At 37.4% G+C, this 15600-nt stretch overlaps 1 protein-coding gene across 5 annotated transcripts in view; it reads left to right on the top strand.

Moving 5' to 3' along the window:
• LOC121062423 (ubiquilin-1-like) overlaps positions 1-14750 on the top strand; it is a 33612-nt gene extending 18862 nt beyond the window's left edge. Inside the window, exons 5-11 of one of the 5 annotated variants that reach the window (XM_040542420.1) lie at positions 2518-2676; positions 3309-3549; positions 4032-4174; positions 5127-5210; positions 7726-7841; positions 8184-8352; positions 13742-14750. In XM_040542420.1, the coding sequence (XP_040398354.1) occupies positions 2518-2676; positions 3309-3549; positions 4032-4174; positions 5127-5210; positions 7726-7841; positions 8184-8352; positions 13742-13747 (918 nt within the window). In that variant the 3' untranslated portion in view covers positions 13748-14750. Of the gene's footprint in view, positions 1-2517; positions 2677-3308; positions 3550-4031; positions 4175-5126; positions 5211-7725; positions 7842-8183; positions 8353-9626; positions 10337-13741 lie in introns of those variants that run through there. The other 4 variants (XM_040542417.1, XM_040542416.1, XM_040542419.1 and 1 more) reach the window with 4 other exon arrangements.
• The last annotated feature ends 850 nt before the right edge of the window (positions 14751-15600 follow it).

The following is a 15600-nucleotide window of genomic DNA, read 5'->3' as shown; positions in this document are numbered from 1 at the left end:
AACTACCTTGGAATACAGAAAAGTAATTCTCTACTGCAAAAACACAGCTTAGTTTCTCACAATGTTATAAGATGAATGCTGTACTGATGTTAGAAATGGTAAGAGTATATTGTGCTCAAAAGGAGAAGAGAGAAGAAAGAACAGGATGGTACATTCAAGTTTTTTCCCTGCTTTTTTTCAATGCTCTCTGACTCAACTAGCATACTGGTAGCTGTGACAGAACTTTGACTAAATATCAAATACCACTGACTCCCACTAAGATGACATCTGGTTTTGGCTTTAATCCTAATTTGAAATAGAGTTAGAAATTAGTAACTGACATACTGTTAAATGCTGATGTCTCCACTTTAGAATGTGTGCTGGATTTGGCTGGGATAGAGTTAATTTTCTTCATAGTAGCTTGCATGGTGTTACGTTTTGGATTTGTAATGATTTTTTTTAAAGCAAATTAAAGGTGCACAAGTCCATGGGACCTGATGAGATGCATCCATGGGTCCTGAGGGAATTGGCGGATGTAGTTGCTAAGACACTGTCCATCATACGTGAGAAGTTCTGGCAGTCCGATAAATTGGAAAAGGGGAAACAACCCCCATTTTTAAAAAATGAAAAAAAGGAAGACCTGGGGAATTACAGGCCAGTCAGTCTCACATCTGTGCCTTGCAAAATCGTGGAGCAGATCCTCATGGAAACTATGCTAAGGCATGTGGAAAGCAGGGAGATGATTGGTAACAGCCAACATGGCTTCACTAAGGGCAGATGGTGCCTGAAAAATCAGGTGGCTTCCTACAGTGCAGTTACAGCATTGGTAGATAGGGGAAGAGCAACTGACAGCATCTACCTGGACTTGTGCAAAGCATTTGACGCTGTCTCCCATGATATCCTTGTCTCTGAATTGGAGAGACATGGATTTGATGGATGGACCACTCGAAGTGTAAGGATTTGGCTGGATGGTCACACCCAAAGAGTTGTGGTCAATGGCTCAGTGTCCCGGTGGAGATCAGTAATGAATGGTGTCCCTCAGGGGTCAGTGTTGGGTCTGGCAGTGTTTAACATCTTTGTCAGTCATAGTGGACAGTGAAATTGGTTGCACCCTCAGCAACTTTGCTGATGACACCAAGCTGTGTGGTGCGGTCGACACGCTGGAGGGAAGGGATGCCATCCAGAGGGACCTTGGCAGGCTTGAGAGGTGGACCTGTGCAAACATCATGGAGTTCAACAAGGCCAAGAGTGAGGTCCTGCATCTGGGCTGGGTCAATACCAAGCACAAATAGAGGTTGGGCAATGAGTGGATTGAGAACAACCCTGCAGAAAAGGACCTGGGGGTGCTGGTGGATGAGAAGAGCTGGCAATGTGTGCTTGTGGGCCCAGAAAGCCAGCCATATCCTGGGCTGCATCAAAATAAGCGTGGCCATCAAGTTGAGGGAGGTGATTCTCCTTCTCTACTCTGCTCTCACGAGACCCCACCTGGAGTACTGTGCTCAGCTCTGGGGCCTCCAGCACAAGAAGGACATGGAAGTATTAGAATGACTTCAGAGGAGGGTCATGAAGATGATCAAGGGGCTAGAGCACCTCTCCTATGAAGACAGGCTGAAGGAGTTGGGGTTGTTCAGCCTGGAGAAGAGAAGGCTCTGGGGAGACCTTACAACCCCCTTCCAATACCTAAAGGGGGTCTATAGGAAAGCTGGGGAGGGCTTCTTTGTCAGGGAGTGTAGTGATAGGACAAGAAGTAATGGCTTTAAACTAAAAAAGGGTAGATTTAAATTAGACATTAGGAAGAAGTTCTTTGCTGTGAGGGTGGATGAGGTATTGGAACAGGTTGCCTAGAGAAGTTGTGGATGCCCCATCCCTGGAAGTGTTCAAGGCCAGGTTGGATGGGGCTTTGAGCAACCTGGTCTAGTGGGAGGTGTCCCTGCCCACAGCAGGCGGGTTGGAACTAGATCTTAAAGGTCCCTTCCAACCCAAACCATTCTGTGATTCTATGAAAATAGTGCTAATAACACACCAGTGTTTTAGCTGCTGCTCAGCAGTGCTTTCACAGACTCAAGCTCTTTTCTGTTTCTCAAACTGCATGCTAGTGAGTAGGCCAGGGGTGCACAAGAAGCTGTGAGGGAAATGCAACCAGGACAGGTGACCCAAACTGGCCTAAGAGATATTCCATACCATATGACATCATGCTCAACTGGGGGGAGTTGGCTGGAGGGGGCTTCAGTTGCTTGGGGTGTGGCATCAGTTGGCTGGTGGTAAGCAATTGCATTGCACATTACTTGTTTGTTTGTTTTTTTCCTTTGGTTCTGTGGTGTTTTTTTTTTGTTTTGTTTTTAACTTATTAAATTGTCTTTATCTCAACCCACAAGTTGTTTTTTTTTAATTTTTGCCCTTCAGATTCTGTTCCCCTCTATCCTGCTACAGGGGGGAAGTGAGTGAGCAGCTATGTGGTGCTTAGCTGCCTACCAGGGTTAAAACACAAAAGAATGAATTTTCTTGTATTGATACAAGTTAAATGTTCTACTTCCTTAGACACTAGAACTTGCTAGAAACCCTGCAATGATGCAGGAAATGATGCGAAATCAAGACCGAGCCTTGAGCAACCTTGAAAGTATACCAGGTGGCTACAATGCCTTGCGACGTATGTACACAGATATTCAGGAGCCAATGTTGAATGCAGCACAGGAACAGGTGAGAAATGATTGCAAGGACCACTGAAAGATGTTTTTTGTTTTTTTTAATGAAAGAAGGTAAATAATGTAACTTCTCAAATGTGTACTTGACAAAACTTAATTTCTTGAAGCCACTGCATAGCCTGTTTCTATGCTCTTTAAGTTTGAAAGAACAAAGATTGTTTTGTGAGTTTGAGAAGCTATTTTACCGTTAATACATTTTTGTTAAATATTCTAAATTTATTCTTTATTTTTAATTCTTGGAATTATAAAATTCTGAGGTCTAGGAAGGGTGTGTTTAGTAACTTGCAACTTAAGGTAGGAAGAAAAAGGCTTAGAAACAAATTTCAAAGTTGGAAACCACTATGCAAGATATAATCTTGCTGTGATCTAAGTACTAACATAGTAACAATGCTGCTTTTAAAATGAAGTGTGATTAACTTTTTTGCTGGAGTTGATAATATCTCTTCCTATGTTGGCATTTTTTCAGAATATTTACACTGGCTTATTTTAGGATGGTGAGTATAGTTGATCAAGAGCCATCAACATTTGTTTTCATATGTAATTTTGGAAAGGTAACTTGCCGTTTCTAGCAGTATTAAAAGTAGATGACTTTAATAGTTTATATGTTTGTTTCTCCTTCCTCTGTAGTTTGGAGGTAACCCATTTGCTTCCTTAGTAAGCAATGTATCATCCGGAGGGGACAGTCAGCCATCTCGTACAGAAAATAGAGATCCTTTACCAAATCCCTGGGCTCCTCAGTCCAGCTCTCAGAGTTCCACAACTGCCAGCACCAGTGGTGAGAACAGTGGCGGTAGTAACGTTGGAAACAGCACCTCTGCCAGTATGAGACAGAGCTCAACCATACCAAATTTGGGACCTGGACTAGGAGGTGTGTCTGTTAATGCAATTCTATGTATTTGTGCATATTAAGGAGTTTGCTGAAATTATTGTTTTATTAGAGATGTTTTGATTTCAAGTTTGTATTGGTATTTATTTTCACAGAACATTTGATTAATATCAAAGTCTTCTGTAGAAAAGCAAACATGAGAAGTAAAGAAGAGTATTAACAATACTCGTGTACTCTAAGTAGGGAATCTGTAGATGAATGTTATTATTTTTCCTGGATGGAGACAAACAGGAAAACAACTAATAATGTAGATACTTAGTGGGACTGCTTGTTGGATACAGCCTCTGGCTTCAATTTGTTTCTAGGGCAAATGCATCTGCATAAGGAAAACCACATTGAGATGTATTTAATGGGCTAAAGCTCATTAAAAAAAAAAAAAAGTTGTATCCCGGTTTTACGCAGTCTAATTCATTTGATTATAGTCAGGATGTTTACTAAATTGACCTTTTGCTTTTTTTTTAAAGTTGGTATGTTCAACACACCAGGAATACAGAGTTTGTTACAGCAGATAACAGAAAATCCACAACTTATGCAAAATATGTTGTCTGCACCCTATATGAGAAGCATGATGCAGTCATTAAGCCAGAATCCTGATCTTGCAGTACAGGTAAATGCTTCTGGTGTAGCAGTGTGTTGTGTGCATTGAAGCAAAAAAAAAAAAAAGTAATTGACTTTGATACAGTTTTATTTTCACAAGAGTGATAGTGCAAACTTCCCAATGATTACTTGTCTGTTGTGAATGGCCCAGTCAATGCCAGACTAATTGAAATTATTACCTGGTTACCTTTAACAATCTATTGTACTAAGCTTCTTCAATTTGTAGTTGGACATCATGCCAAGCATTCTTCTGAAACAGCTTGTAAATTTGTGTATGTTTCATACAGCCCTAAACTTCTGTGGCCTAGCATAAAAACTAGTTAGACAAAACAAATGCTTTGATCATAAATTAAGGTAGATCTGCTAGTACATAAATACCCACCCTAGCTTGGGAGGACAGAAATGGAGGGGAAGGAGTTGTTGCCATATCTAGCTGTTATTCTGATTTTCGTTTCTCATCTGTGACCCTTGCTCACTATAAAAGTGGTGATACTTACTGCTGTTTTATGAATGGTTTTGTAGAAGTGCTTTCAAATTTTCCTTAAAGCAGTAAAAGTCAAATCTTGAACTAAGATAAAAATATTCTTTTGTATATTACACGCTAGGAAAAATCCCTTGCTTTTTGCAGATGATTACAGGGAAAACATCATGTCTGTACTGGGGGCTGACCAGAGAAGGCTTTCCTTATAGCATAAATGAGGTTGCTTTGGCAAGGATCTGGCATTCACTTTAAAAATTTTAAAAAACAAACAAAATCCGGTGACTTCAGTTAGTCTTCAGGCTTGTGGTTCATTGTTTCATAACAAGTTTTGGCCAAAGAACTAGTAGGAGATAATGAGATTATTTTCATAGCCTATTATCTTGTTCTGTGATTCATGTGTAGTAAATACTTGTCTTAAAATCCACTCTAGTACTTACTCTTTGATCTATTGTTTGAAAAGTTAAATATTTTTGTACTGTAGATGATGTTGAATAATCCTTTATTTGCTGGAAATCCTCAACTTCAGGAACAAATGAGACAACAACTTCCTACTTACCTTCAACAAGTAAGATGAAATACTACCTGTTGTTAATAAATGTCTGCAATTCACAAGCAATTTTTGCAGTAAACTGGTGCCTTTCCTTGATTTCACTCAAAGCTAGATTGTTGCATATGGTTCTCGTTAGCTTTAGACACTAAGTTGCATTGTCCCCTGATAATTAAATGCTTGATTTATTTCTTCATCCCTTTTAAGTTAAGCCTGATTTTTTAGTGGATGATTTTCTGTGACTAGCACAACTACTTTGATCTGCTCTTGTGCCTTTGCTTAAAAAGACTTGTTCTTACTGCACACCAGCTAGAAAACACTTCTGTTTGCTACATAATTTGTTATGCTACTAAGGTAAGTCTTACCTGTGCTTTTCTCATGCCTTCTCCATCCTGACCTAAAAGTTTTGGGGTAAAAAAGACCTTATGGCATGCCTTGAAAGAGACAAATTGTGAGTTAATTCAAAAGAAGCAGAGTGGGTTCTGAAGATATTTGCCTGTAAAGATTGTCCTACCACCAGCTTCCCCTCTTAAACCATTGTGGTTGCAGCCTCATTATCTGCTTGACTTTAGTTGTCACAGTGTATATGAGGGCTGTGTCCTCTAAATAAGAGTTAACAAAATTTTTAGGAATTGAAAATGTAACTCAGTGCATGAGTTCCATCATTAGGCAGTCCTTGCAAATCAAAGTAAATGTGTGTTGACAGGATCTTATTGCAGGTAGGCAGTGTTATGAGTAAAATAAATAATAATAACATGAATTACAGTAGCAAGTTCAGTGTTAAGAAGAAACTGTTTACATTGCTTTAATGACATGAATGGCTGTAGCATTTCATAGTGCCATTGCTTCATGATGACTCAGTAGTACCTGAAGAGCTAATATCACATTTATATTTTGAAATATGTGAATAAATGCTGATTAATATATCATGAAGAGGCAGCAGGAATCCTTTGTTTCCTTTGGGTAAATCTTTACATCAGTATCACCTTGGGATTTATCTGCACAGCTAGTTTGCTGGTGTCTTCTCCACGTTAAATCAGATGATCAACAACATTAATAGAGGAAGTAAACTAGAGAAATACATGGGTGTTCTCAGAATGTTGACAGCATTGCAGCCCATACTTCCCTCACTCATCTGTTTGTAGTATATTATGGGATTGGGTGATGGAAGCCATGAAATGTTCCTCTGTATAATTGAAAGCACTTCTTGCAATAAAGGTTGCTCAGCACAACTAGGAAAATGCATGTGAGCTATTCAGTCTACTCCTTTTACATAATTTTTAGATAGATTAATAACATTAATAGAGATCCAAGTCACCTAAGTGCTCAAAGAATCATTGGGTCACAATTTTCTTTAAAGCAACTCCACATATCAGACAGTAAGTCATGGCTTAACGGTTATTTTCGTAAATAAGGTAACTACAGCAGCTTGCTTCAGCGAACCTAAAATGTATTCTTCCTTTAAAGGTTTGGATTAACTTTACCAGCTATACATTTATTTATTATCTTCTGACTTTTAGCTATCAGGAAGAGACAGGAAGAATCCGAGAGACAAATTGTTTAAAAACTCGCTGTGCCCTGGTCTCATTACATACCCATATTTCAGGACGGAATCAATGTTTGATCTTTGTACCCTATTCTGCTATTCTGTTTTGAGAAAATTTAACGTTAATCTGTGCAGTTCACTGTGAAACAAAAAGTGTTTTTGCAGCAGAAGGAATTTGGTTTAGTTACCAAGTGAAGGCTGCTGAAATGAATCAGCCTGTCTGGTATTTGAAGCAAATCTGGCTACTAAGACTGCCTCATTTATGACTGAAACAAATAACTTTTCACTACAAGTGGCATCTCTAAGCAGAGGTGAGCGTAAGCCAGTAGTTTTGGTTTTGTATCTAAAATAGTCCAATTTTGGGACATCTAATTTCAGATGTCAAAAGGATTTGTCTTTCAAATTATCTGTGGATGCGAAAGATGGTTTTTAGTTGAATTTTTAGTAGAGTGAAGGTCCTTGAACATTATATGTTTGCTAGTATGTTTTGCAGAGTGTTCGTATGTCTGTAGGCAGTAATGCTGCTACAAATATGAACAGGTACACAAATTATCATGATCAAACTGTTGTGGTCTAAATTTGGCTAGAAAAAGATGTTTTATAACTTTGCATTAGATACCTACTAGTCAAGTTTTGTTGTATTCATCCTTGTTGCTTATCAGTATTGTGATATGGGAAACTAATTTTAAAATTATGTTGGACTAATACACTCCTATGGCTTTAGAAGATGATAAAGTCTACTAGAAGGGGTAATGAGAAATACTTTTGTTTATGTACTCCTTATTTGAAAGGAGTCTAGAGAGCTCATCGATCATCTCCTGTGAAAATTTTCTCAAAAAAGAAAAATATCTGAAGGACTTCATGTAACTAAAGTTGAGAAACAGCAAGTTCTGAAAGGATGTCAAATTCTGTATAACATCTAGTGATAAAGATTAACTTTGAATGTCTATGTATTATTAAATTTGTGAGTTTCTCTCTTGTTTTTAGATGCAGAGTCCTGACACATTATCAGCTATGTCAAACTCTAGAGCAATGCAAGCTTTGCTACAGATTCAGCAGGGCTTGCAGACGCTAGCAACAGAAGCACCAGGACTTATACCAGGGTAAGAATTGATCATACAAATTTATACAAGAACTTTTTTCTTGTGTTTGTTTTTTCATCTTTTTGTCTTTTTTATAAAATGTGTAGAGGTTTATCCAGTTTTAGAGACCGTTCCTCTTGCATTTTTTAGGTTTGCTAAACTTGTTTTAGAATCTGTCACACTTCTGTTTGCAATGCACTTTCTAGCAATGATGGCTATGGTCTTTGTCTTGGTGCTTTACTTTAGTTGTCATCCACTCTTTATTTGACAAGATTTTTACTCAGTAATTGAATATGATGGGAAGAGACATTACAAGTAAGCTATTTTCTATATTTTTGATGTATTTCTCTGTCACTTGTGCAGATTTAATCCTGGTTTAGGTGGATTTGGAAGCACTGGAGTTCCTACAGGCTCCACTGTACCTAGTTCTGTTCCCAGTGACAATACTAGTCTAGCATCAGGGGCCGTTGAACCTGGTCACCAGCAGTTTGTCCAGCAAATGTTGCAGGCGCTTGCTGGTGCAAATGTTCAGGTAAGTAGGTTACTATGTTCTAGTGTGTGTGTTTTTGGGGTGTGGGGTGTTTTTCTGTTGTTGTTTGTTTGTTTGTTTTTGGTTTTAATCCCTCCCCTGTGCGCACCACCATAATACTTCTGGTCAAAGGAGAACAGAGGAAGTTTAAAAGTGGTGTTGTAGCTGTGCAAATAAATGCTGGAAAAATATCAAATTTGAGTAAAAATGTCCTCTGAACGGTTGATTGTTGTACACCTATCTTCATACCCTTGAGTTTCTGAAATGCCTGGAAAGAAGCAGATTAAGGTGTTAAGGGAAGACTGGTTCACTGGTGAGTGAAACGTGGGCTCAGACAAGAAAATAATGTAAGCGTACCGAACGCCATTATCTCTGTGCTTTGTATCTATGTTTCTGGTTGTTACTCTGTAGCTGTGACAGACTCTGTCCCACTCTTCAGAATAGCCACACTCGGGTTATTTGGGGTCTGAATTTGTAGCTTGCTTCCCTGACATCCTGCAGGTCCAGACTGCACAGTGTACATTGTGTTAATGTACCAAGTGGAGTTCAGGCTTTCCAGAGAACTCCAGAAGTTGACCAAAGGTGACAGCTTTGCAGGTAGTTGTAAGGTGGTGAGTAAGACTAGTTTTAAAGAGGGCATTCCCATAACAATGGAGTAGTATCTCAAGAGTGCTGTCTGTGTGAAACAGCACCTTAGTTACACTGTGGTACATATCCAGTGTAATGGTAGACTGCTGGTGAAAGAAACGTTCCTGCTCTTGCCTCCTCTATTGCCTTAGGCTGAAGTTTTTCTAACTAGAATTTTGGTAAATTTAGTCAAGAAATAATTGGAGCACTAAAGAGGTAATTTTTATGTCAAGAAAAATAAAATAGCATACAGCATTCACTGTTGCCAACACTGAAATCACCAAAATCCTACTGTCACTAGATTGGACTGGTTTAATTTTAAAACAAACAAAACCTGCACACGTCTTTAAGAAACCGTTCTCAGGACATAAATTTGCCAGACCTAATTTTTGTTCCTCTTCTGTCAAACAAGTAGATGTCCTTATAGTTCAAAAATGTCATGTAAGTATAGATACTCTTAAAATTTGAAGCTAGTCTGATTTGTTCAATCAATAATTCAGTTGTGAATTGAATTTGTCATAGTCTATCTTGGGGAACTTGAGAAAGATGCATTCAGAAATTGTTATTAAAGATGTGGAGTGGTTCAGAACCAACTATGTACTTTATCAAATGTGTATTATGCTTTTATAGCTTTAAATTTTTCTTCTTAGCAGTTACAAAATCCAGAAGTTAGATTTCAGCAACAACTGGAGCAGCTGAATGCAATGGGCTTTTTGAACCATGAAGCAAACTTACAAGCTCTAATAGCAACAGGAGGAGATATCAGTGCAGCTATTGAAAGGCTGCTTGGCTCTCAGCCTTCATAGCAGCATTTCTTTAACTTGAAAAAATTAATTTATTTTTGATAACTGCTCTTAAATCTTTAAAATAGTTGCTTTATTTCATTCTGACTCTTGGGATTTTCTTGTTATAACTAAAATCAGTTATGTATTTTTAAGGTAAAATGCAGTAGTTTTCTTCAAATGGGGAATAGATGTGTTTTCACTTGGTTGTTGCATGCATCACTTTTGTTCTGCATTATTTGTTAATTTTTCAAACTATCAGCTTTCATGGTTGGTTGAGCAGGTTTTGTTTGACTTGCATCTGTCCAATTTTTTTTAGTACTAAACCATTAGCCTTCAGTAGTAATTTATGCAGGATACAAATTAAAAAGGAAACAATTGAAGTTATAATTTGTGGATACCAATGCTGCTTATGATGATTTCAGCATGTATTTTTTGCTAGCAAAATGCTGCAAGATTTATTCCACTTGAGTACCATTTTTGCTTTTATTTGTGTAAAGTATAAATATAACATATACAATGGATACAGCGCATTTCTAGAAATTTACACGTTGCGATAGAATGGAATTATAAATAACCAAAAAAGGCCAGGAAAAAAAAAGTTGTAAGACATGGTTTTCAGTGTAGAATCTTCCAGCATCTTGGTAAACATCTCCGAAAAAATGCTTGGGCAAGTTTGTTTAAAATATACTAGAATTGCTGTTCTAGTATATCTTTATTTGTTCTAGTTATATCTTTACATCTAACTGTAAAGAAACTTGCATTGTAACATTGTCTCATTGAAAAATTATTACAGATTAAATTACCTTTCTGCAAATTAAAGGAGAACTGCCTTTTGCTCTGAAACTGCTTCTAAGGTTTTTTTTTTACTTTTTCCACTGAGATTCTAAAGTATTATGATTTGTAACTGGAAACATTACTTTGAGCCACTGTCATGTGATATTCTAATTACTTCTAACCACCATGTGAAAAATACTGTACATCTTCTTAATTTTTATTGGTAGTTACCTCTTGCGCGCAGGTAATAAATGAATTTAAAAGTATTTAAGCATATTGTTTTGATGTGTGCAATTGGTGATTTTCTGGCATTCAAGGTGACTGATCAGCTTAATATAGTTGTCATTTGAGTGTTAGCTCTGGGAATATTTACAGACTTTGGGCTGAGATTAGCAAGCAATACTTGGAGTATAAAGTGGAGGGCAGAGAAGAATATGATATTGAAGACTATTTTTTTAGATAAAGTGGAGGTAGTGAAATAAAGCATTCTGTTGTGTGTTACTGAATGGGATTTGCTTTTCATTGGTCTTTGGTGTCAGTGTAATTGTGAGCATTCTGATTTAATTCCTCTATTGCATTAAACAATCTGAACAAACTTTTCTTTCGGTACATATATAAATCCAGTTTGCTCTAAAAAACATTGTCTGCAAATTGTTTAAATTTACTGGTCTTTGGCTCAAAGTTGTTAATAAGTGAAATGAAGTATTAGTTTTAACTAATAACTGAAGTATTACAATAGTAAACTATTGTTCCTTTATATTCTAAAGGAATATAAAGGAGGGTGTTAAGCACTCTTTCTTCTCCATACAGTTAAGTTATTAAAACTCTTGGCAAAGACAAGCATGCAGATTTTTCAGGAAGTAATCGTGTTGCATTCTTCTCTCAGAAGTTTTTCTGTCCAGTAACCTTGTTTCTTCAGCAATAAATTAATTGATCAAATGCTGCTGATGTTCTTTTGGGTAAAGTTTAAAAAAAAATAAAAAAAAAAAAACACTCAGTTGTCAGGCCTCTGGATCAAAGTCTCATACATACAGCAACAGAGAGTATTAAACGCACAACTGAATTAAAATAGAATCTCCTGGTGATTTGAGTTTTATATAGTCAAAGCCTTTTAAAATACTTAATTCGGGTGGGAAATTATTGGCTAAGAAACAAAAGTAATGATAGTAAATCTGCAAGTGACCAGACCTTCACGGTGCCTTCTTTTTGGGTAGGTAGCTTTCATTGTACTGGGTACAAGGCTGTGATAGAGAAGTAATAGCAATTAGTTAATGTAGATAAATCACATTTTTTTCACAGTTACTTTCACAGTTACACTTAAGATCTTCAAAGTAACTAATCTGACTTGACCTTATAGTATGCCTTATAGGAACCTTGCTTTAAAAAAGTGAGATCTCCAGTCATTCAGAAGGCATATCCTTCTAAAAAAGTAATCTGTAACTTGCAAAAAGGCCGCTGTCAAACTGAAAGGGCAAGGCTGAGATATATGGAAGGGAGTGATTTTTGCCAAGCCTTACTATGATACTAAAACACTTAATCTGATCTACATGAACATTCTTTTGAGACAATATCTAGTTCGCCTATGCAATTAAAACAGAGATATGCTATTTTAAGTCAAATTGTTAGAATTTAAGAAAAAAGTGGTTTAACCTAAATTGTACGATGAACCCTTGAGCTAGGTTTACTTCTTGTACAATCAATGTTTAACTATGTCACTAATTTAACTATGTACCTATTGTCAACTAGTAATGACAATTAGTAATTGAGTAGTGGTAAAACATTGAAACATTAGTGTGGGAGGAATTTTGGTTTTGTTGGAAAAGACTTTCACTGTTAAAAGTGGCAGTAGGTGGAATATGGTTTGTAGTAGGAGTAAAATTTTATTATGTCTTTAATAATAAATGATACATCACACTTGTTGGTTTAATGGCACAATAGAGTAAGCAATCATGAAGATTCTATCTCCTGCCCCTGTCACACTAGGCTTTTAGGTGCTCACTTTTGAAAACGTCTGATTTCTTTGGGGGTATGAGGGCTTGAAATTTAATATTACTGCTTGATAATCTCTCATGCAGCTGCTTTCCTATCACTGTGTAGTTTCCTGAATTATTTAGTTTTCTTGTGTCTGAAAAAAAGCAAGCATAAATCTACATTTAATAGTGGGCATTTTAGAAAAGCTCTTTGTAAAATTGTGTATTGGGAAAATTATGAAGACTTCATTAAAAGCAAAGGTACCACAAGAGGGTGCCATTTCTTTAATTTTCATAGTGACTAAACTAGCATGGCAACAATAATAAAAAAAAAATCTATATGCAACTGTACATGGGGATGATTCTATTCATGTCTTGTAGAATCTTTCTTACACAAATCATTTGCAGCTTTTTCATAAAGTTTAGCTGAAGAGGCATCTATTGTGTATCAGGGAATAAAGAGCTTTTTAAAGAAGATATTAACCTTAAATTCTGCGAGTTGTGTAACTGACTATATTCAGGATTCTGATCACAAAAAGCAAAATATGTATTCAAAATAGTTTGATCTTGCATTTTAAAGCATGAATGATGTGTTGGTCAGCTGATTTAAATCTCTAAAAATAAACATTCCTAAAAAGAATCCAATCATACTGTCCAAGATGATTAGGCATTTGGTAATTATTGAAACTAATAATCTAGAAAATTTTATACTGTAGTCATTATCAGTATATTCTGTGGTTATGCTGTCTGGAAGAAGCTAATGTCAGGTTCATTACTGAACTGGATCCTTGAAATTATCTTTATACAGACAGTAGAAAAACAACCATCATTTGCAACAATTTTCCCAACGCTATTATTCGGGGCTTAGTTTACCCATAGCAATTATTATAATACCTTAGATTAGTGAAAGCATAATGCTTTTACTAGTTGCAGAATATTTTTATACTACTGCAATGTTTTTGTTTTGGAATACAATGGGGAAAATGCTTAAGGTAGTGGTGCAAATTTTTTTTCCTCTTTAACTAGAACTTATTAATGATAGCAGTTCTCTTACCCTCTTCAGTATATCACGCAATGCACAAAACCAGGGAATCCTGTCCTAGAAACTAAAAAAGTTAATTCAAAATTGTTTATGAAGTTTATTTGAAACAGTCACTTCTAATTTTTAAAGTATTTGATGATAAAAATAAGTATTATAATGCACACCAAGTTCAGTTTTGTATCTCTTTCTTCCAGATGTAGATTTACTACCACTGCCTGAAGGCTAAAAAGAAGTGCTAGATGTTTTATCAATAAAAGGGGTTTAGCGAAGTAGTGCTTTTATATTACCAATACCTAGAAGTATCTGATGAAAGCTGCATCTTTTTTCAGTAGCTTTTCAAATGTAATTTGATTGATTGGAATCTCAATATAATCTAATTATAAGCCTTAAACTCCCAGCAGCTTTCGTTATACCTACTGAGCATTAAACTATTGTTCCTATTTCATCTTTCAACACAGTTACTGCTGGGTGAGTGCACCAAATGCCAGTGTGGACAGATAAATGTAACAAATTTTTTTTTGTTATTGCCATTATAGAACAATTTCCCCCTGGCATTCAAGAAGGCCCGTAGAATTTTGCATCACCGATTGTTACAGAAGAGGTATTTCCCTCTTGCTTGGTATCATGCACCAATGGTTTATTCATTAAATTGTGCAATGCTGCTTTACGTGAGATACTGGCTTATCTGAACTTCCAACCATTAATGAAAGATTAGTTTTCAATAAGAATTGTACTGCATCTGGATAGGATTAAGTTTTTGTTATAAATGAAGATACAACTCAATCTGAATTTAATAATATTTATGAAAGGCAAGTAAACAGCGCTGGGTGCGCGGGGAGTCTACGCTCTACCAACACGCACGCACAACCGTCAAACTTTCTAAATATATAGAACATTGCTTTTACATATTCATAAGAAACCCGAGTACGCCTATACATAGGTACAATCAGAAAAGGTATCAATTGAAACATAAACATGGCAAAGTTTTCCGAATTCTGGCAAGTGTTTAACAAACAATCCTTTAAGTCTATTACTATTAATGTCCATGACTGGGGGAACATAGTTGGAGTTGGTAATCCCGGTTGAAGTGCTCCCATATCTTCCATGACTTCATTAATTTTTCTCAGATCATGTAACAGTCTCCATTTTCCATTCCTTTTCTTGATTACAAACACCGGAGAGTTCCAGGGCTAGTCGTGGGAACAATATGTCTCGCTTTAAGTTGTTAAGCAACTCGGCCTTCGAGCCTTATGTATCCTATTCCTCCCGAATCGAAGGGAAACAGATCCGGCTCCTTTTCAGGGCCTATAGGGCCTGGATCAAAAGGAACGTCCAGGTCACCAGGGGGCGTAACAGCAAAGGCCTGCGATGGCAGTAGCGGCGGGGGGGCCGATGGTGTAGCAGAAGGATCGGTGGACGAGCCCGCAGCTCCCTCACTGTCTGGCAAACCACACGTTTCTGATTGTGGTCCCACATGGCTCTTTAAGGCCTCAGAGACTGCTCGCCAGGTGCCGAGCAATCCCGCCGCAACCTTGTCGTTTTTAGTAGCAGAGTCCCACACCTTGACCTCAATTTGGTCCCATGTTTCAGGATCATGAACTGTCTGATTGTTAATAAAGGGAATAAGCTGTAAGGTTACCAGGACAGTCTTTGTTTCTAAGGACGTATGATTCCCTATAATGCGCAACTGCTTACCTTCGGCCGGGGAGGGGCAGTTGTGTGCGCGGGTCTGCTTCTCTCAGCTTGAGCTTCTTCCCAGCTCCGGTGCGCCTATTTCCAGCGACTTTCTATACGAGCTTCTTAGAGCGGTTTGCTGTTTGGCCGAACCCATCTTCATTAGGCGATCAGTGTCCCTGTTCCTGTCCTGGTCCCTGTTCTGTTAGTCTGTTCCTGTTGTTCATGTCCCTGTTCCTGTTTTTCTTCAGGTCCCTGTTCGGGTGCCATTTGTGGCGTAACGACCACACGGACACCAGGGTTCTTTCAGGATCAGTAACTGCTACTACTTTATTGATGACAGAACTTCTTCATATCATGTTGCATCCCATATTGAGGA

Source organism: Cygnus olor, chromosome W (genome assembly GCF_009769625.2).
Source record: "Cygnus olor isolate bCygOlo1 chromosome W, bCygOlo1.pri.v2, whole genome shotgun sequence".
In the NCBI taxonomy this organism is placed as follows: Eukaryota; Metazoa; Chordata; class Aves; order Anseriformes; family Anatidae; genus Cygnus; species Cygnus olor.
The sequence above is the reverse complement of the archived record's forward strand: the minus strand, read 5'-3'. Positions and strand labels throughout refer to the sequence as shown.